The 22,392-nt window shown below is 42.4% G+C and overlaps 1 protein-coding gene and 1 gene segment (V, D, J or C); both read left to right on the top strand.

Moving 5' to 3' along the window:
* The first annotated feature begins 382 nt into the window (after positions 1-382).
* LOC131348406 (immunoglobulin lambda variable 3-21-like) lies at positions 383-1,120 on the top strand. The segment is given in 2 exon segments: positions 383-554; positions 647-1,120. Coding segments are annotated over 2 exon segments (507 nt in total).
* Positions 1,121-6,990: 5,870 nt separating this feature from the next.
* LOC131348410 (immunoglobulin lambda-1 light chain-like) lies at positions 6,991-22,153 on the top strand. Its single transcript, XM_058383311.1, has 6 exons — positions 6,991-7,077; positions 7,170-7,314; positions 20,018-20,142; positions 20,235-20,560; positions 21,225-21,258; positions 21,702-22,153. The coding sequence occupies exons 1-6, from the start codon at positions 7,038-7,040 to the stop codon at positions 22,022-22,024; spliced, it is 993 nt and encodes a 330-aa protein (XP_058239294.1). The 5' UTR covers positions 6,991-7,037; the 3' UTR covers positions 22,025-22,153.
* The last annotated feature ends 239 nt before the right edge of the window (positions 22,154-22,392 follow it).

The following is a 22,392-nucleotide window of genomic DNA, read 5'->3' on the forward strand; positions in this document are numbered from 1 at the left end:
CATGCCAACAGTGAAGTTTGGAGGAGGGAACATCATGGTGTGGGGCTGTTTTTCAGCATACGATATTAGCAAACTTCATCTAATTAAAGGAAGGATGAATCTAAGAATGTACTGAGACATTCTTAATAGAAATCTGCTGCCATCTACCAGGATGATGAAGATGAAACGAGGATGGACATTTCAGCAAGACACCATGCTGCCAGCGCTCTGCTCTCTCTTCACTTCTCTCTCATGTAAGATTTCACAACTCTGGAGCTCATCAGCATTCAGCCTCCATCTAATGTGAGCATGAAGCCATGTTGTGTGGAGTGTTAATAATAACAGTGAGGTGAGTGTTCAGTATGTAGTACACCACTGTGGAGAGCGTCAGCTGTGGTGTGTGATGTTGAGCATCTCCTCCCTCTGCCCCTCCTCCTGTCTCTCTTATAGTACATCCCTGCAGTCTCTCCTTTATCTGCTCGTCACACCGCTCATCTCTTCACTCAGCACCAGAGTCCCATCACACACAGACACCATGCTGCCAGCGCTCTGCTCTCTCTTCACTGTTCTCTCATGTAAGATTTCACAACTCTGGAGCTCATCAGCATTCAGCCTCCATCTAATGTGAGCATGAAGCCATGTAACATGTGTGCTGTTTTTATTCCAGGTGTCAGTGGTGTGACTGTGGTGACGCAGAAGCCTCCTGTTCTCACACTGACTCCAGGACAGACGGCCACCATGGACTGTAATCTGGGGACTGTTCAGAACTCTGGACGCTGGTACAAACAGGTTCCTGGAGGAGTTCCTCAGTATGTGATAAGTCATTATCCTGACTGGAGCTCTCCTAAATATGGATCTGGTTTCACGTCTCCTAAATTCACATCAACACACTCGTCTAAATCAGATTATAAACTGATAATCAGTAATGTGGAGGTGGGAGACTCAGCAGTGTATTACTGTCACACATGGGACAACTCTGCTAAAGAGCACGTATCACAGTGATATACACCATGACAAAAACCTCCTCACTGCTCACACTCACTTCTGCTTTCACACAACACCAGAAACAACAAAAACCTGAACTTCAAATCACTGGAACTGAAGTGGAAACTCACTTGATGTTCACTGAAGACACTTTGAATTCTTCACATTTACTGATCACAGATACAGTATGACCTTTTATTCCATTTATTTTACAATAATACTCTGATTGTGTAAGAGAACTTATTATAGTAACAGTTAAACAAAATCATCCTGACTCTTCAGTTTTTGCTCACTTGATTAATTTATAGATTTAATTAAAGATGAAAAAATGTACACTTAACCTTTGATGTACACATCATAACCCAAAATCACAAAACAAAGACACACTTTTAGACTTTTTTCAAGTTCTTGCTTTCAGGTTATAATGTTGCATTCAGTCTGGAGCAGGTTTTCTTTAAGTACATCTCTGTATTTGTCTGCATTCATTCTCTCTCCCAGACCTTGTCTCTGAGACACTTTGAATTCTTCACAGTAGAAGATCACAGATACGGTACAACCTTTTATTCCACTTTTATGTAAACAGGCACAGATGGTTTATGATCATGTTCTCAGTTCAGTTCTTTGGTTGTAATGAACTCGGTATGATCAGGTGATCTACATATGAGAGCGTTATGGAAGATGTTCTTTGATTTTAATTATTAGCAATGGAGTCTGTCAGGCACTTTGGCTGTACAGGAAGAATTGTGAGAATGTTTTGAGCTGAAAGGAAGATTACACATACTCAAGTTCTGAGGTGGATGGCCTACAGCAGCAGAAGACCCCATCAGTTTCCACTCGGTCACCAGCGACAGTGGACACAGACTCACCCAAACTGTCAAAATGCAGGACTGAAATACAATTCATAACATATGAGAATACAGTCAACAGGCCACCAAGCTCTTCCACACCCACAACACACACATCAAACCCATCCTCAACTATCTAACTGTCTGAGGAGGAGGGAGAAAATGGAAATATAGATATAAATAAAGTAAAATAAAAGAAGATACAGGAATAAAAAATAAAGGGAAATTAGAATGTCACGGGCAGAGATTTTAGAAATAAGGATGATGAAATGTTCTGGAAAAAAGTCATGAATATCAGACCTCAGACCTGAGAGAGTATCTAATTTTAATAAAGAGAGAAACTGGGCCTCATCACAAAGCTGTTTGTTAAAACATGTTCCCACTGTAATGAAATAAGGCTTTCTTTTAAAAAAAATAAAAATGAAAGGACAGTCCCAGATCATGACGCAGTTTAGCAGGACTTTACCCAGCCAACACTGCAAGGTGGGCCCCAGATGGGTTTATCCGCGGGTTCCATGTGGGCCCCATATGGGCTTGAAAAATGGGCCCCAGATGGGTTTGTCCGCAGGTTCCATGTGGGCCCCATGTGGGCTTGAAAAATGGGCCCCAGATGGGTTTGTCCGCGGGTTCCATGTGGGCCCCATATGGGCTTGAAAAATGGGACCCAGATGGGTTTGTCCGCGTGTTCCATGTGGGCCCCATATGGGCTTGAAAAATGGGACCCAGATGGGTTTGTCCGCGGGTTCCATGTGGGCCCCATATGGGCTTGAAAAATGGGACCCAGATGGGTTTGTCCGCGGGTTCCATGTGGGCCCCATATGGGCTTGAAAAATGGGCCCCAGATGGGTTTGTCTGCGGGTTCCATGTGGGCCCCATATGGGCTTGAAAAATGGGCCCCAGATGGGTTTGTCCGCGGGTTCCATGTGGGCCCCATATAAATTAGCCCATATGAATCCCACGTATATTCTGACTGGGGCAAATGTGTGGTCCAACTGGGCAACCTACATGAGGCCCATATTGGTCCCACTTTGTGAAGCCCATGTGGTATATACAAGGGCCCATTATAGGTTTATCAGTGGGTACTGGACTAGCACCACATGGGTGTGTGTGTGTGTTTTGAGGCATCTTACCTGAACAGTATAATTATTTATATTCAAACAGTTTGTATTTAATTCTTATTTTTAATTTACCTGTGATTTTTACATTCTGGTGCTATCCCAAACATATTTTTTTATTAAGTGATAAAAGCAACATCAGGATTTTACTTTGGTAAATGTCTAAATGTAAGAGTCTATAAAGAAAAAACATGAAAACGGTGAAATTTTAAAAATCAGAAATCAAAATGCTGTAAAGGTTCAGTATATCAAATACTCTATTATCATCTTTATTATCTGACACATTCAATCAAAATTTTCAGGCTTTTCTAAAATTTTGAACATCAACATTAACAGTAAAACTCACATATGATACTCTACCAGCATCTGGTCTTATATAACCAATGGTACATAACATTTGGGGAAAAAGAAATAAACAGTCAAAAGTTAAAGTGATATTTCTCCCAAAAATGCAAAAATGAAAATTCTGTCATAATCTCACCTGCATGTTTCTCCAAACTCACAAGAAATTAATTTATTTTCAGAACACAAATGAAGACATTTTTAATGAAATCTGAGATTTCAGTCCTTCTGTTGAAAGTTTATTTCCCCAAAACTCGGACACTTCAAAAAAAATCATAAAAAGGTGGTAAAATAAATTAATATGAATCAAGAAGTTTAATTACTGTCTTCTGAAAAGACATGATCGCTTTATCTGATAGATTTAATTAAGGTTTTATTCACATATAAATGCTTGTGCTTCTATTTAACAAAACTGAATGCTGTAAACATTGTTGGCTGATCGATGTTTATATGTGAATAAAAACCTAAATTCGATCTGTTCATAATATAAAGTCATAATGACTTTTCAGAAGACTTGGATTAAACCGCTCGATTCATTTTGATTTATTTTTGATCTCTTTACAAATATTCTGAAGCATCAGAATTTTGAGGGGAATAAACGTTCAACAGAGGGACATAAATCTTGCAGATATCATTAAAAATATCTTAATTTGTGATCCAAAGATGAACGAAAGTCTTAAGGGTTTGGAAAGACCTGAGGGGGAGTCAGTGATGACCGAATGTTCATTTTTGGGTGAACTGCCCCTTTTAAGAAACATGAGTGCTCTTTTAATTGAACTACACTAACAAAGTAGAAGTACAAAAAAAAACTATACAAAAATAAAAAATAAAAAAAACCTGTTGAACATTACAGTATCCAGACACTCCCGGAGATGGTCTTCTCTCCTGCTGTGCTCTAATGGCCCTCTTTCCACCCCTGTCTCTTGCCCCAGTGAACCATTTGGAGAGCCTTTTCTGCCTCTTTTTGGTTTACATCTTCAGTCATTGTGTTCTTTTTCAGTCCACCTGTAAAAGCAAATGCACATTAACATCTGAAATGTCCAACTGTATATTATGGTAACACTTTATTTTTGGTGTCCCTGTTCCAGTGTCATTGTACATTCAAGTACTCAGTGATATTAATGATGAAAATCTACTTACAGGGTAAAAGGTCAGTTTAGCCCAAAATCAAAACGTGCACGCTCTCTGACAAAAGAAAACGGCTCTTTTTAATGCACGGTGTCATTATGTGCCGATTTAGATCCAAATATAGTGTAATTAGTGTAATTATCAGTCACACACAATAACTTAAGCACATATACGTTTTTCTCTGTCTGTGAAATAAAATCCAGTGAGTCTCTGCCCTGTTATGAGCAGGACAGAGCTGACCAACGGGAATTCCCCCGGTTCACCTGATGACCACTCCGGGCCTGGTGTCAGAACTGTTTCAAATTCACCACTTTACTCTTCTAGACGCCTGATCGGATACCTCAGAATTCACAGTTATGCTAATTGTGCTAATTATTGTAAATTGGCGCTCCGTTCGTTCCTCATCAGCAGCTGGCTGTACGGTAAAGTCACATTTACCTCAGGGGAAAAAATGGCGACTAACCTTACACAGCCACAAAATACACAAGGAAAGCAGAAAATAAACAAAATTGTGTTCACACTCAGGAAACAAAAACCGCTACACATCACTATCAACACATATAACCATATTTTAATTCTCACACACACTTAAGTGATTATAACTGTTTCACGCTTCTCCCCAACCCCCCACAGAAAAGTTATTAACATTAGTTTAGCGGTTAATTAATTTTAAAGATCATTTAAACTGTCAAAACAAAGTTCCCGATGCTTGAGACCACAGATAATAAAGATAAATAATAAAGATATCTTTAAAAAATATGCATTTACCCGCTTATTTCGCTCCACATCCACATCCTTCAGCTGCCTTCAGCAGATGAAATGATCTCCCTCCCACCTGTTAGTCACTGTCCCAGCCAACATTGCAAGGTGGGGCCCATGTGGGCCTCATATGGGCTTGAAACACGGGCCCCATATGGGTTTGTCCGCGGGTTCCACGTGTTTGGAAGAAACTGTATCCTTACGCCATGGCAGGATTTCCTCTACTTCGAATATTTAAAATATTCAAAAGCTGTCATTTTAAATGTCCGCTTATTTTCAACTAAGATCACATGATATTATGATATAATGTTATAAGAAGAAATTCGTAAGGAAGCATTCAAAGCAGTAGGACTACTTTGTCAAGCGGAAGGTGTTGTCAGTGAGTGAGTAGGTCTTATTGAACAGGTAGGTCCAGTGAGACCCATTTAAATGTCTTCCTTTCCGATTTCTCCTCATTCCCAGTTAAATACATTTTGATAAATGCACAGGCAAGTGAACACTGAAATGCTGAACATTCAAACAAAGAAACAAAATAAAATAAAATAAAATAATGGAAATATACAATGGAACACAATGGAAAATAATGCATTTTAATTTAAAAAATAGCTATATCAAAAATCTGTGATATTCGTTGTTTAAAAGTGATTAGTAACCACATTTAATTATTTCAAAACGTTTAAAGGTATAAAGATATATTTTAGGTGTGAAATCATTTTGCCCACTTGGATCCTATGAAGGTCCCATATTATCATACCCACATGGGACCCACATAAATTGCCCATTTTCAGCCCATGCCCACTTGGAGTCCATGCCACCTAGATACAGCCCATATGGGGCCCACATATACATGTTGGCTGGGTTGTTGTATGATCGATGTTCTTTGACTTTAATTATTAGTGATGGAGTCTGTAAGGTACTTTGAATGTCCATGAAGAATTGCAAGAATGGTTTGAGCTGAAAGGATGATTACAGTTATTCATATAACTACTCTGTACAAAAAGGAAGGAAAAGGAGGAAAAGGAAATATAGATATAAATAAAGTAAAATAAAGGAAGGTACAGGAATAAAAAGTAAAGGGAAATTAGAATGTCAAGGGCAGAGATTTTAGAAATAAAGATGATAAGCTGTTTGTTAAAACATGTTTCCACATGGCTAAAATAAGGCTTTCTTTTAAAAAAATAAAGAACATGACCCAGTTTAGCAGGACTTTAGTGACATCTGGAATATAAAGGGTCCAAACCAAATGAATTTTGGTTGTAGTCCAGTATATTTAGTACACTAGTGTCTGTGGGATTAAACTGTGTGTGAAGCAGAGATTTAAATGTTCACTTCTTTAAACACGTCATTAAAAGGAACACATAGAAATAACTGTGTTTTTTTAATGTTACATATTAGTCTGGGTTTTGTCACAGTAAGAGATTTTCCTCAAGAGACGATTCAGAGTCCTAATCAGTGTGTGGACGTCCTCTCTCACTCAGGATGCACCTGCTGGCCCCCGATCTGTAATTTCAGCTCCATGTAAATGATGCTCTTTCTCTCTTTCACTTCTCTCTGAGTGGAAGAACGACAAACTCTGGATGTTCATGATTAATAAAGATATTTTAGTTAAACTCAGTTAATCAGTAGGATTCCACAGACGATATAAATCCAGACCATGATAACTTTGATTGTAAAAACTCAGTGTAAAGATGTAAAGATGTGAACTCTAAAGCACATGACAGTACTGTAGTGAGTCAGCTGTGGTGTGTGATGTTGAGTGTCTCCTCCCTCTGCCCCTCCTTCCTCCTGTCTCTCTTATAGCACGTCCCTGCAGTCTCTCCTTTATCTGCTCGTCACGCTGCTCATCTCTTCACTCAGCACCAGAGTCCCATCACACACGGACACCATGCTGCCAGCGCTCTGCTCTCTCTTCACTGCTCTCTCATGTAAGATTTCACAACTCTGGAGCTCATCAGCATTCAGCCTCCATCTAATGTGAGCATGAAGCCATGTAACATGTGTGCTGTTTTTATTCCAGGTGTCAGTGGTGTGAGTGTGGTGACGCAGAAGCCTCCTGTTCTCACACTGACTCCAGGACAGACGGCCACCATGGACTGTAATCTGGGGACTGTCACTGAAAGAACTGCACGCTGGTACAAACAGGTTCCTGGAGGAGTTCCTCAGTATGTGTTAGAGAACCATCATAGCTGGAGCTCTCCTTCATATGGATCTGGTTTTTCATCTCCTAAATTCACATCAACACATTTGTCTAAATCAGATTATAAACTGATAATCAGTAATGTGGAGGTGGGAGACTCAGCAGTGTATTACTGTAACACATGGGACAACTCTGCTAAAGAGCACGTATCACAGTGATATACACCATGACAAAAACCTCCTCACTGCTCACACTCACTTCTGCTTTCACACAACACCAGAAACAACAAAAACCTGAACTTCAAATCACTGGAACTGAAGTGGAAACTCACTTGATGTTCACTGAAGACACTTTGAATTCTTCACAGTAGAAGATCACAGATTTGGTATGACCTTTTATTGCAGTTTTATGAAAACAGACACTGATGGTGTAGTGTATTGCTCACATATCCATAATACAATGTGCATAGAATGTTCCTTTACTAAATCCTCTTATCCTGGCTTTTATCATGCGCTTGTGCAGTTTGGACTCATTAAAGTTTGACGCTGTTCACAGACAAGCATGGCTATTCCTGTGTCTTGATTAAATACATAATAGATGGTTCATGATTGTACCATGTTCTCAGTTCAGGTGTTTGGTTGTAATGATCTCAATGTGATCAGGTGATCTACATATGAGACCTTTACCAATGTTGTAATTTTTTGTAATTATCCTCCTACAACCTGGTGTCCTCATACGAGGACATCACATTTTGGTTGTGTGCATTATAATACTTAATTCCTTGTAACTGGAACCTTCATGTTCAAAAATATCTGATTATTATATTTATTTGTTCCTCAAAATAGCTAGAAGAAATCTAAAATGCAAGCCAGACCAAAGCTTGGGTGTTAGGAGGTTAAATCTAGCCAGGTTAACTGCATTTTCTGCCGACAGGAGTGCAGCACTGTGCAGTAAGACTCGTGGTGGTGGTGTGTGTGTTTACATCTGTCACGGATCTGCAGGACACTGTGACGTCATCACGCCCCAGTCACCTGAGCGCCGCCGGTGCACCTGCTGACAATTAGCCGAAAGACTATTTAAAGGCCATACTCGTCAGAGACGTTGGCGAGTATTGTTGACTGTTTTTGAGTTTGCGTGCTTTCTGTAATGCTCTTTGACTAGCCCTCCTTAGTTTCTCCTGCAGTGGCAGTTACCTAAGTTTTGGAAGCATCTCAGTTTGTCTATTCTCTTCTCTGGTGTTTAATAAAGTGAAGTCTGTGTGAGCGCTTCAACCTGAATCTCCTGACCCTTCCCTCTGCAACCACTGACAACATCAACACGGAATGGTGCAAGAACTCTGTGCTTGTTTGTAGTTACTGTTCATCTCTAGTTTGTGACTGTTAGATTCAGGCCTTTTTATTTGCCATGGGAATTCACCACCATATTTTATGTCGGAGAGTACATTCCCCCCAGCAATAATGCTAAGGAGCTAAGTGAGCTCTACAGAGCTGTTAGCAAGCTGCATAATGCTCACCCCAATGGACTGTTTATTATCGCCAGAGATTTCAACCATGCAAATCTCAAGTCTGTTCTCCCTAAGTTCCATCAATATGTGGACTTTGCAAACAGAGGAGGGAAAGTGCTGGATCTTGTTTACACAAACATTCCCAGCACGTACCATGCACAGCCCCGCCCCCACATCGGCTCCTCAGACCACATTTCTGTTATGCTAAATCCAGCATACAGACCACTTTTCAGATGCTCTAAACCGGTTCTGAAACAGGTTAAAACCTGGCCAGCAAGAGCCATCTCTGCTCTTCAGGACTGTTTTGAGTGCACTGACTGGGACATGTTCAGGGAGGCTGCAACCAACGTCTCCAAGTCCATCACCACACGCTCAAAACAGAAGCCATGGATGACCGCAAAAGGTGCGTGTGCTGCTAAAATCCAGAGACTTTGCCTTCAGAACTTTACACAAGGACACCCTAAGAAGAGCATGGGTCAAACTGTCTCGAGCCATCAGGGAGGCAAAGCATGCACACTCCCAGAGAATCCACGGCAACTTCCAGAGCAGTGGTGACACTCAGCACATGTGGCAAGGCATCCAGTCCATCACCAACTACAGGCCAGCTTCTATGACAGTGATGCCTCCCTTCCAGATGTGCTGAACAGCTTCTACGCTCGGTTTGAGGCATGGAATGACGTGACAGCGTGGAAGACCATCCCTCCTTCAGAGGACCAGCTGCTCTGTCTTACCACAGCAGATGTGAGAAAAACTCTACACAGAGTTAACCCACAGAAACCCACAGCTGCTGGACCAGACAACATCCCTGGCAGAGTGCTCAGGGAATGTGCAGAACAGGTAGCATATGCCTTCACTGACATTTTCATCTCCCTGAGCAGCGCCATCATCCCAACATGCCTAAAGACCACCACCATCATCCCTGTGCCGAAGAAGTCTTCAGTGTCCTGTCTCAACGACTACCATCTTGTTGCACTCACACCCATCATCATGGAGTGCTTCGAGAGGCTCATCATGAGGCACATCAAGAACATGTTGCCACCATCACTAGACCCCATGCAGTTTGCATATCGTCTAAATCGCTGCACAGACGATGTCATCAGCACAACCCTACATTCAGCCCTCACACACCTGGACAATAAAAACACTTATGTACGAATGTTGTTCATAGATGTCAGTTCAGCATTCAACACAATAATTCCTCAGCACCTGATCAAGAAGCTGGGAGACCTCAGTCAGTCCGGATCAGGAACAGCATCTCCAGCACCACCACACTGAGCACTGGAACTCCTCAGGGAGCATGGAGATTGTGAAGAGCACCAAATTCCTTGGTGTTCACCTGGCTCAGGTGACCTCACCTGGTCACCCGACACCAGCTCCATCACCAAGAACGCCCAGCAGTGTCTCTACTTCCTGCGAAGTCTAAGGAAGGCTCATCTTCCACCTCCCATCCTGACCACCTTCTACAGAGGAACCATTGAGAGAATCCTGAGCAGCTGCATCACTGCCTGGTTTGGGAATTGTACTGTGTATGATCGCAAGACCCTGCAGTGGATAGTGAGGACAGCTGAGAAGATCATCAGAGTCTCTCTTCCCTCTATTACAGACATTTACTCCACACGCTGCATCCGCAAAACTAACAGCATTGTGGCTGACCCCACACACCCCTCACACACACTCTTACACACCCCACACACCCCTCACACACACTCTTACACACCCCACACACCCCTCACACACACTCTTACACACCCCACACACCCCTCACACACACTCTTACACACCCCACACACCCCTCACACACACTCTTACACACCCCTCACACACACTCTTACACCTCCCACACACCCCTCACACACACTCTTACACACCCCACACACCCCTCACACACACTCTTACACACCCCACACACCCCACACACCCCTCTCACACACACCTCTCTCTCTCTCTCTCTCTCTCTCTCTCACACACACACACAGGACTGAACTGCACAAAACTCTCTCTCTCTCTCTCTCTCTCTGCGCATGCGTGAGTGAGTGCGTGAGCGTGGACGGAGCGTGCGAGTGAAAACTCTATTTTCTATCTTTTTTGCTATACTCGTTGTATTGTATGGTGTGTAAAGAGCGTGAGTGGTGAGTAGTGCGGTTATTGTGTGTGTGCGGGTGTGCGTGTTTGAGTGTGTGTGTGTGTTTGAGTGTGTGTGTGTGTTTGAGTGTGTGTGTTTGAGTGTGTGTGCGTGTTTGAGTGTGTGTGTGTGTTTCAGTGTGTGTGTGTGTGACGCCGGTGCAGTGGGCTCGCTGCCGGAGTCATGGCATTTAAAACTCTAACCCGGAGCCCCGGGTTTAAAGTGTTGGTCACGGCAGCGTGTTCGGTGGAGGAATGCGCTGCGGCGGTGGCTAAACTAATCGGTGCGAAGAGCATTGTTACTGCCGTGAGGATGAATAAGGCTGTGGTCATGTTTGTGGACGAGGTTCAGAAAGCTGAGACTGTGATTTTGGAGGGCGTTGTTATAAAAGGGACCTTGATGAAAGTTTCTCCCCTTAGCACCCCCGCTAAACGTGTGATCTTGTCTAATGTGCCCCCCTTCATTGACGATAAAGATCTCCTATCACTGTTGTCCAGGTACGGTAAAGTAGTATCACCTATTAAAATGATACCGACAGGCTGCAAAGACCCCGAGCTCAGGCATATCTTCTCCTATAGACGACAGGCTTTCGTAGTTTTTAACAACAGAGATGAAGACCTCAATGTTGTTTTTAAAGTTAAGCTGGATGGAGAAGAATACACTATTTATGCAACTTCTGGAGGTTTGAAGTGTTTCGGGTGTGGTCAGGAGGGGCATCTTGCTAGGAACTGTCCCAAAGAACAGGCAGCAGGTGAACAGGAGACAGAAACAGTAAATGAGAATTGTCAGGATGAGGTACAAGGTGAAAACAAACAGGACAGTGGAGAGGATAACACACAAACAGAGGGCCAGGAAGAAAACAAACAGCAGGAACCAACCATGGAAAGTCAAGAAGGGGGAAAAAACACTGAGTCAGAAATAAATCATACAGAGACAGAAATCGAAAAATCACAAGGTAACATGAATAAAAACACTGAAAATAACACACAGTTAAATAACAGCCAAAACATTGATGAGTATGAAAGAACAGACATGGCCATAGATGACAGTGAGTTTGCTCCAGTCAGGTCAAAGAGAAAGCTAAAAGTAGGAAGCGGTGGAGCTCAATCCAGAAAGAAAGGTCCAGTCGAAACAAAGAATGAAAAGCAGATCACAGCTGATAAAAAAACCGAGACAGATTCGAGCAGTAACCCAGAGACCAATACAGAAACAGACAGTGATGAGGACCAAGAGACCGTTAAAGAGAAAACAGAAACATACAAGGATAAAGAAATCAAACAGTTTCTCCAGAAAACAAAAAACATGAAGGGAGTCAAAATAGAACAATACTTCCCAAATAAACTCAACTTTGTGGAATCCGCAACCACCATAATAACGACAAAAAACAAGAACTTCACAGATCAGGAGGTGTATAGACTCAAAAAGTTTGTGACAAGAACAAGGCAAGGTCTGGTACAGGGAGACGAGGAGAGTGTATAAACTACAGCCTGGAACTGATGGGGATTACTTTTCTCTTTGTCTCTTTATTTTTTTTCATGACGGATTTCAACATTGCTTCCTTAAATATAAGGGGAGGAAGGGATGTTAGAAAACGGGCAGAACTCTTTGATCTAATTAAATTAAAGAAAATTGATGTAATGTTGATGCAGGAAAATCACTGTGACAAAGACTATGAGTCTAAATGGAAGTTAGAATGGGAAGGGGAAGTTCCCTTGAGTTCGGAGAGCTCAGTGCAGGAGCCGGCGTTCTGTTTGCTAAGCATTTTGTACCTGAGTCTTACACCAAACAGGAAGTGATCGCTGGCAGGTTACTTTTAATTAATGCAAAATATGAGCTTTTTAACCTGACACTAATCAATGCATATGCCCCAACCAGAGGTCCTGAAAGAGTTTTATTTTTAAACGAACTAAGTGAACTTTTAACCAGCTGTGATCCAAACCATTATTTATTTGTTGGAGGAGATTTTAACTGTACACAAGACGACTCAGTAGACAGGAGCCACAGAGAACCTCATGCAGCATCCAAGAACACATTAACACATCTCATAAAAACTCATGATCTGGTAGAGGTATGGAGGAGGCTACATGGAACTAAAAGACAGTACACATGGGCACATTTTAGAGATAACTATTTTGTTAGCTAGGTTAGACAGGTTTTACTGCTTTAAACATAATTTTAATGTATTTAAAGCTAGCGAAATTACGCCTGTTAGCTTCTCAGACCATTCGTTAATCAGATGTAGAAACACAGAAGTGCGTACTGGCATTTTAACGTTTCCTTACTGGATGATGCTAATTTTACGGAGGCTTTTAGATTCTTTTGGACCTCTTTTAAAAATGAAAAGTTTTTATTCTCCTCCCGTAGACAATGGTGGGACTATGGCAAAGTTTTAATCCAGCAGCTCTGTCGTGAGTACACTGTCAACATCACAAGGGACATCACCAAGTCATTAAAAGACCTGGAGATAGGAATAGTGGATCTCCAGGCTTTAGCCGAGTCTACAGGAGATAGAAGGCATGTTGAGGAACTCAAAGCGAAAAAGGCGTTAATGGGGGATCTGTTTGGTACAAAAGCCCAAGGTGCTCTCATCCGGTCCAGATTTAAAGGAGCTAATGAAATGGATGCTCCATCAAAGTACTTCTTTGGACTGGAGAAAAAAAATGGTCAGAGTAGATACATACACACACTACACACAGGAAATGGACAATATATAACACACACCAATGAGATCCGACAGTATGCCGCGAACTTTTATCAAGACCTGTACAGGAGTGAACACAGAGACAACAAAGAGCTGCTAGACACCTTCTACAGGGGACTTCCAAAGGTTTCCTCAGATGATAATGCAGCACTAGAAGGTCCACTGGTTCTGGAGGAACTGCAGGCTGCGGTGAAAACCATGCCAGGAGGAAAAGCACCTGGAATTGACGGCCTGCCAGTGGAATTCTACAAGTTCTTCTGGAAAGAGCTGGGGGAAGATCTGCTGGAGGTCCTTGAGGAAAGCTGCGGGAAAAGGTGTCTACCCCTGAGCAGCCGGAGGGCAGTGATTACACTTCTCTCCAAGAAAGGAGATCTCCAGAACATCAGGAACTGGTGTCCAGTGTCACTGCTGTGTACGGACTACAAAATCATGTCTAAAGCGCTGGCTAACCGTCTCAGAGACATCATGGACTCAGTAATCCACCCAGACCAAACATACTGTGTGCCCAATAGGTCCATCATTGACAATGTTTCTTTGATTCGGGACGTTTTGGACGTCTCCAGGTCATTGGCAGTCGATCTTGGTCTGATTTCACTGGACCAAGAAAAAGCTTTTGACAGGGTTGAGCATCAATACCTCTGGAAGACCCTGGAGGCGTTTGGTCTCAGCCCTAGTCTTATAGCAATGATGAAGGTGATGTACCAGGATGTGGAAAGTGTACTCAAGATCAACGGAGGGTTAAGTGCTCCTTTTAAGGTACAGAGGGGAAAAAGACAAGGGTATCTTTATCGGGTATGTTATACACTCTTTCAACTGAACCTTTTTTACACAGACTACGAGCTTCCTTAAATGGTTTTACTCTTCCACATGTTTTATCTGCTTATGCTGATGATGTCATGATTTTAGTACAAAATCAAACTGAGATTGAGATTTTAGAAAAGGTGCTTTTTGATTTTGGTCTGGTGTCTTCCTCTAGATCCAACTGGAAAAAAAGCGAGGCAATAGCAATAGGACACTGGTCCCAAGGTTTGCCGAAGTTATCAGGTGGGCTAGAATGGAAAAAAGGAGAATTTAAATACCTGGGCATTTACTTAAATGAAGAAAAGAAAAATTGGGAAGGGATCAAAGAAAAAATACAAGGTAAACTAAAAAAAATGGGAATGGCTTAAACCAAATATGTCCCTCAGGGGGAGGGTCCTAGTGGTTAATAACCTAGTGGCATCAATTCTGTGGCATCGCCTAGCTTGCCTAGAGCCCCCTACTGGGTTGATTGAGAAAGTGCAAGCTCTACTGGTTAATTTTGTGTGGGATAAACTGCACTGGGTCCCAAATAGTGTTTTATTTCTCCCCAAAGAAGAAGGAGGTCAAGGACTGGTGGATGTCAGAAGTAGAACCACAACCTTCTGTTTTCAGACCATACTAGATGTCACTAGTTTTATTTTAAGAGGAGTTAATGACTTTGATTGCGATCGCACCTTATTTCTAATGGATCCAACTGTTTTAAATGTTTCTAACATGTCTAATTTTTATAAAAGTGTTTTTAAAGCATGGACTCTGTTTAAACGTGGCTCTCACGGCCCTGCCGTCTCTCTGCACTGGCTCCTAGAAGAGCCTTTAGTGGGAGGAGGACGTATGGACATTAAGGACAGTTCACCAGGTATCACACGCATCACACAATCAAAGAGGTTCACAACACTCAAGAGACTAGTGGACACTGCAGGCCCAGAGTTCAAGGACACGAGAGCGGTGGCAGAGGAACTTGGCCTGAGGTCACTACGGCATGCAGAGGACAGCATAGAGATGGATCAACAAACTGTCAGAGGATGAGCTGAACCTGATAAAAGAATATCATGATGGAACGGAAACACCAGACAAAGGTGACCCCTTTCCTGAACTTGAGCTTTCACCCAACTTAAATGGATATGAGGGCATTTATCTTGATGCAGAAGAAGAACATGTTTTACCAATTTTTGAAGCAAAAGGGAAAGAAATTTACAAATGTTGTGTAAAAGTGATGAATAAAAGACAACTTGACAGGCAGGTGGATACAGTGTGGAGGAAGAAACTTGGGGTTTTAGATGATTTTAAGCCGGTATGGAGGGTGTTTTATAAAATGCCGATTAGGAAAAGAGCTGGTGACCTACAGTGGAGAATTTTACATGGTGCAGTGGGGGTCAATGCTTTAATTTCTAAACTGAATTCTGATGTTTTAAAGATGTGTCCCTTCTGTAATGAAACAGAAACCGTGTTTCATTGTTACTCAGAGTGTAAAAGACTCAACCCTCTGTTTGAGCTGCTGGATACAATTTTTAATGTTTGGTGAAAAGTGGACTCAGGTACGTTTTATTTTTCGTGCTGGATACCAACAAACAAAAAAACAGAAATGGGAACTGATCAATTTTATTGTAGGTGAAGCGAAAATGTCTATCTACATAACTCTCAAAAACCGAGTGGAGAAGAGACGAGTGATCAGTCCCACTTCTGTATTCAGGGCTTTAGTGAAAGCCAGAGTTAAACTTGAGCTTAATTTTTTTAAATCAATGAATGACCTAAACTCTTTTATACTGAAATGGTGCTATAAGAGTATTATCTGTTTTACTGATGATGATGAACTGTTTTTTAATACCCTTTTACACTCAAACATTTCAAAGTGCAAATCTTTTTTTTTTTTTTTTTTTTTTTTTTAACGCTGCTGTTTTAAAAAATCCCAATCTCCCTTATTTCTAATCTCTCTCTCTCTCTGCGCATGCGTGGCGGAAGAGCGAGGGTGGCGTGTTGAGCGTGTGAGGGCCAATTTTTTTCGGCATTTAATGCTATTTTTTCTGTTTCTTGGATTTATCAATGTTGTTGTGTGTGTGTGTGTGTGTGAGCGAGCAAGCAGTGGTGTGTGTGTGTGTGTGTGTGTGCGTGTGTGTGAGCAGCGTGTCGGAGGAGCATAGCAACTCCGAATACGCGTCAGTTTGAGAGATTGACTCGCCGGCATGGTGTTGGGGTGGTGTCCACTGCGAGTGTTGGGGAGTGTGTGTTAGTGATCGGCGATGTGGTGGGGCACGAGAACATTGTCGCTGCCTCCCGCATGAACAGTGCTATTGTGGTTTTTTTGAATGACGTTGATAAAGTGACTAAACTGACTGGGAAGGGAATCGTGATTAATAATGAACTCAGACTGGTTTCCCCCTTAAGTTCCCCAGCAAAAAAGGTTATACTGTCCAATGTCCCTCCTTTTATTTCTGATGAAATAATTACCAAAGAGCTTTCTCGGTACGGCCGTCTGGTCTCCCCCATTAAGAGAATCCCCCTTGGCTGCAAGTCCTCACTTGTTAAGCACCTGGTGTCTTTTAGGAGAATGGTTTTCATGGTGTATAAAGAGGGTGTGGAAGAGCTAAATGCTGTTTTTAAATTCAATGTTGATGGTTTTGATTACAACATCTTTGTATCTTCAGATACCGACATTAAGTGTTTTAAATGTGGTAGAACAGGGCATCTTGCTCGAGCCTGTCCTGAAAAGCAAAGTGACCCCAGTGTTTTTGAGCGACCGGGGCAGGAAGCAGCTGAGCTGGCTGTGGTCGTTCCCCCTGTGGCTACAGTTCGGCTGGATGTGGAAAGCCCCGGAGTGGCTGCTGCACCAGAGCTGGTGGAGGGTGAACCCCGAGCCCAGCCTGCAACCCAGAAGCCCACTGGAGCTACAATAACCCCGGAGAAGTCCTATGCGGCTGAACCAGTCATGGTGAAGTCCTGCTCAGCTGAACTGGTCTCGGTAAAATCTGGAGAGATTGAACGAGACCAGGAAAAGCCCTGCTTGACTGAACCGGACCCGGAGAGGCCATGCTCGGTGGATTCTTGTGCAGTGCTGGAGCTGCCTGCGCTGGCAGAGGCAGGCACAGAGGTGCAGAGCTGTCACTTGGAAGCACCAGTCACTACACCAGTGCATGGGGATGGGGGAGATGTGGAGATGGAGGACGAGCCCACTTTTAAGGTACCAGTTATGAGAAAGAAACAAGGTAAGGGACTTGGAAAAAAGCAAGCAAAGAAAGAAACAAAAACAGATGACAGAGACTCAGACAGTGAAGATTGTTTGTCAGATTCTGTTTTTACTTTCGCCTCACAAGAGGAACAGCTAAATGTTGTTTACGCTGTTGAGGACATTAAAGAGTTTCTGAGAACCACCAAGTGGCAAAAAAATGTGGTAATTGAAGAATTTTTCCCAGACAGGAAACAGTTTATTAATGATGTTAAACATTTCAGAAGAGAAGGTGCTTTTATTGATGTGGACGTTTATCGCTTAAAGAAACTGATCACTAAACTGAATAAGGAAAATCCTGAGGATGATTTTTAGAATGTGTGCTGTGTTTTATGATAGAGTGGTTTTTACCCTCTGTTTCTTTTATCTATACTTTTTAATGAATGAGATTCATGTTGCAAGCTTGAATGTTAATGGAGCAAGAGAATTAAGTTATATGAACTTGTGAAGCAAAAGCGGATTGATGTCATGATGCTGCAGGAAACCCACAGCGATAACAGTAATGCTGCTGATTGGGTAAAGGAGTGGGATGGGCTGGCGATTTTAAGTCACAACACATCGCTCAGTGGTGGTGTTGCTCTGCTCTTTGCTCGCAGTTTTATTCCGTGTTCTTATTCAGTCGAAGAGATTTTAAACGGGAGGCTTTTAAAAGTAAAAGCATTTTATGAGAATGAGGTTTTAGATTTTATCTCTGTGTACACTCCCACCAGTGCAGTAGAGAGGATGAGTTTTTTAGATACACTGAATAGTGTCATTGCTTGGGTGGTGATTTTAACTGCACAGCAGATATTCTCGATCGGAACCATGCAGAACCTCATCTGATACCTGTATCTGTCTGTTAGCATATACAGATGACCTGGTAGTAATGACAGACTCGCAGAAAGATGCGAATGTTTTCACTGACATTTTAAATGACTTTCAGGTTTTATCCTCTGCAAAAGTTAACTGGACCAAAAGTGAAGCCATTTTAGTTGGGGAGTGGGGAGGAGAGCAGCCTTTACTACCAGGGGGTCTAGTGTGTAAAAAAGGTGGCTTTAAATACTTGGGTGTCTACCTGGTGAATAATGAGTTTTTAAATAAAAACTGGGAAGGCACTGTAGAACATGTAAACGGCAGACTGAGCAGGTGGAAGCGGCTGGTCCCAAGGATGTCCTACAGGGGGAGAACGCTGGTCATTAACAATCTCACTGCGTCGTCCCTCTGGAACAAGCTGGCATGGGTAGATCCGCCACCGAACCTGCTTACGAACATCCAGGCCCTGCTGGTGGACTTCTTTTGGGACAGTCTACACTGGATTCCTCAGAGCGTCCTTCACCTGCCCAAAGAGGAAGGGGGGCAGGGGCTGATCCAGTTAGCCAGCAGAACTGCAGCTTTCCGCCTCCAGTTTCTCCAGAGACTTCTCACTGGTCCCAAAGACATAATATGGAGAGCAGCAGCCCATGGACTTTTACACAAGGTCGGAGGACTGGGGCTAGACCGAACTTTGTTTTTGATGGACACCAAAACGCTGGACGTTTCGGGATTACCGAGTTTTTACTGTGGACTTTTTAAAATCTGGAACTGTTTTAGAAAACAAAACAAGGGCTGTGGAACACTATACTGGCTGCTGGAGGAGCCCCTGATTCACGGCAGGTGTCTGGACATCTCCGGTGTAACCGCCCCTGCATTGTCCAGAGTACTCATCTCCTCAAGGGTCATGACACTCCGGGAGCTGGTGAACGTCGCGGGGACAGACCTGTCGCAAACAGAGAACCTGGCAGAGTGATTGGGACTAAGGTCCCTGCGCATTGTCGATCAGCTCCTACAACGCTGGAGGACCACCCTAACATCAGAGGAGCGTGTTCAGTTGATGGACTACCAGATTACCGAGACCAACCCTGCAGATGAAGGACCTTTTCCCCAGCTGGACATCGCTCCTGACCTTGAGGGGTCTGAAGGTCCGCTCCTGGAGTGCAGATTCCTTGTACATGTGAAACACACAGAACATGGCAATAAACTGATTCTGATTCTGAAGAGACGATTCAGAGTCCTAATCAGTGTGTGGACGTCCTCTCTCACTCAGGATGCACCTGCTGGACCCCGATCTGTAATTTCAGCTCCATGTAAATGATGCTCTTTCTCTCTTTCACTTCTCTCTGAGTGGAAGAACGACAAACTCTGGATGTTCATGATTAATAAAGATATTTTAGTTAAACTCAGTTAATCAGTAGGATTCCACAGACGATATAAATCCAGACCATGATAACTTTGATTGTAAAAACTCAGTGTAAAGATGTAAAGATGTGAACTCTAAAGCACATGACAGTACTGTAGTGAGTCAGCTGTGGTGTGTGATGTTGAGCATCTCCTCCCTCTGCCCCTCCTCCTGTCTCTCTTATAGCATGTCCCTGCAGTCTCTCCTTTATCTGCTCTTCACACCGCTCATCACTTCAGTCAGCACCAGAGTCCCATCACACATGGACACCATGCTGCCAGCGCTCTGCTCTCTCTTCACTGCTCTCTCATGTAAGATTTCACAACTCTGGAGCTCATCAGCATTCAGCCTCCATCTAATGTGAGCATGAAGCCATGTAACATGTGTGCTGTTTTTATTCCAGGTGTCAGTGGTGTGACTGTGGTGACGCAGAAGCCTCCTGTTCTCACACTGACTCCAGGACAGACGGCCACCATGGACTGTAATCTGGGGACTGTCACTAATGAAGCTGCATGCTGGTACAAACAGATTCCTGCAGGAGTTCCTCAGCATGTGATAAGGAACTATCATGGCTGGAGCTCTCCTCGCTATGACTCTGGTTTCTCATCTCCTAAATTCACATCAACACACTCGTCTAAATCAGATGATAAACTGATAATCAGTAATGTGGAGGTGGGAGACTCAGCAGTGTATTACTGTCAGACATGGGACAGCTCTGCTAAAGAGAACGTATCACAGTGATATACACCATGACAGAAATCTCCTTACTTCTGCATCATTGGAACTAAAGTGGAAACTCACTTGATGTTCACCAAAGACACTTTGAATTTTTCACATTTAAAGATAACAGATACGGTATGACCTTCTATTCCATTTTCTCCACAATATTAATGTCATTGTATAAGAGAAAATATTACAGCAACAATTAAACAAAAGTATCCTGACCCTTAAGTTTTTGCTCACTTTAAATTCAATTTATGATGTAAAAAATGTTTACTGTCTAGCTACACAACCCTACAGGCTTGATACAGTAGATGAAGTATTTCTGAGATGGTTTTATCTCCAGCAGGTTCTGCAGCCAGATAGAAGAAGTAGTCCTGGTAGATCCAAACTTCTTCAATCTCAAAATGATGTCAGATAATGATGTCCAGGAGGTGTCCCAGTAAAGACGTGACAGTGAGCTCTAATCCTCCTAATAGGACGTGTGAACAGAACAACGTATAACAGAGACGTGTGATTCACTGCCACTGGAACGGGATCTTAAAGGAGTGTGTGCTGATGGTAGACAGTAGAAGAGAGAGCTGAAGTCTGGAGGACGTTTCAGTTCTTCTGCTTTCACTTCTGTATCTGAGGAGCTTTTTGTACGTGTGAGGACACTGAATGAATCACTGTGGTATTCGGCCAAGGAACAAAGCTGATCGTCAGCGGTAAGTAAAACTTCTCCCCTCTTTTTTCCTACGCTAGACTTCTACACTGCTTCAGATTCACACTTTTATTTCTTTTTCCAGTTTGAGAAATTTATTCTGACATGTTTCATACATGTTTTATTCTTTGTGTTCCAGTCAGTTTTTAATATTTTGTATATTTAACATAAGAGGTAAAGAAATGCTTGCTTTCTTGATTTGTAATTAGTTTGAAATTTATTCATATTATTAAATGTTGATTCCGATCTTTCATATGGAATCTCTCACAACACGAAGTATAAATCCGTTCTAGTGCTTCATTTTGTTCCTGATGTTCTGCCACACAGGCAGATTTATGACTTCATTCTGAATGGAAGCATTTCTTTAAAAATATCTTAGATTCCTGTCTGCACATTAGATTTGTGTTGTTTTGTGTAATGAATATCTCCCGCTGTGTGTGGAATCAGATGCTGCTCTCCCGGTTCCTGTTCTGACCGTTCTCCCTCCGTCCAGTGAAGAGTTGAAGTCTAATAAAGCCACTCTAGTGTGTTTGGCCAGTGACATGTCTGTCGGTTTTGCTGATGTCCGCTGGCTCGTGAACGGGAACTCGGTCACCAGTGGAGTCATCACCGGCTCTGTACAGCAGCAAGACAATAAGAAATTCACACTGAGCAGCTACTTGACCATCGACGGCTGCGAGTGGGACAACAGCAAAGTCATAACATGTGAAGTGTCTGCTGGAGGAAAAGCCGCATCAGTGAAGATTAACAAGTCTGAATGCAGTGAATGAACCTGATTATTGCTTTATACATATATCAATCTTTCAGAAAAAGTTTATAGATGTTATAGATGAATCTGTAGAAAGAAAGGATCTAAACTCCTGCATGTAATCAAATTAGAAGCTTAATAAAAGTGCAATCCTGAAAAAAGAGAACTGTGTCTGTATGTCCTTCATGCTGATAGTTAAGGAACTTTAAAAAATTGGTCAGCACAAAAGCTTTGGAGTTTAAACAGTAACACAGTGGTGGATATTTTTAAACTTTACCTAAGAATGTTAGAAAACACTGACAAGATGTAGTTCAATGTGGTTCCATAATATTCATCATATCAACTGTTTTATTTCTAAAACTTAACTTGATCACTTAACTACATCTAGTG

Source organism: Hemibagrus wyckioides, linkage group LG28 (genome assembly GCF_019097595.1).
Source record: "Hemibagrus wyckioides isolate EC202008001 linkage group LG28, SWU_Hwy_1.0, whole genome shotgun sequence".
NCBI classification, from domain to species: domain Eukaryota; kingdom Metazoa; phylum Chordata; class Actinopteri; order Siluriformes; family Bagridae; genus Hemibagrus; species Hemibagrus wyckioides.

Coding starts and splice junctions, on each gene's coding strand:
- LOC131348410 (XM_058383311.1), top strand. CDS start 7,038: ATGCTGCCAGCGCTCTGCTCTCTCTTCACTGCTCTCTCAT. Junction 20,561..21,224: donor ACAGCTCTGCTAAAGAGAAC/GTATCACAGTGA, acceptor TGAATCACTGTG/GTATTCGGCCAAGGAACAAA. Junction 21,259..21,701: donor AACAAAGCTGATCGTCAGCG/GTAAGTAAAACT, acceptor GTGTGGAATCAG/ATGCTGCTCTCCCGGTTCCT.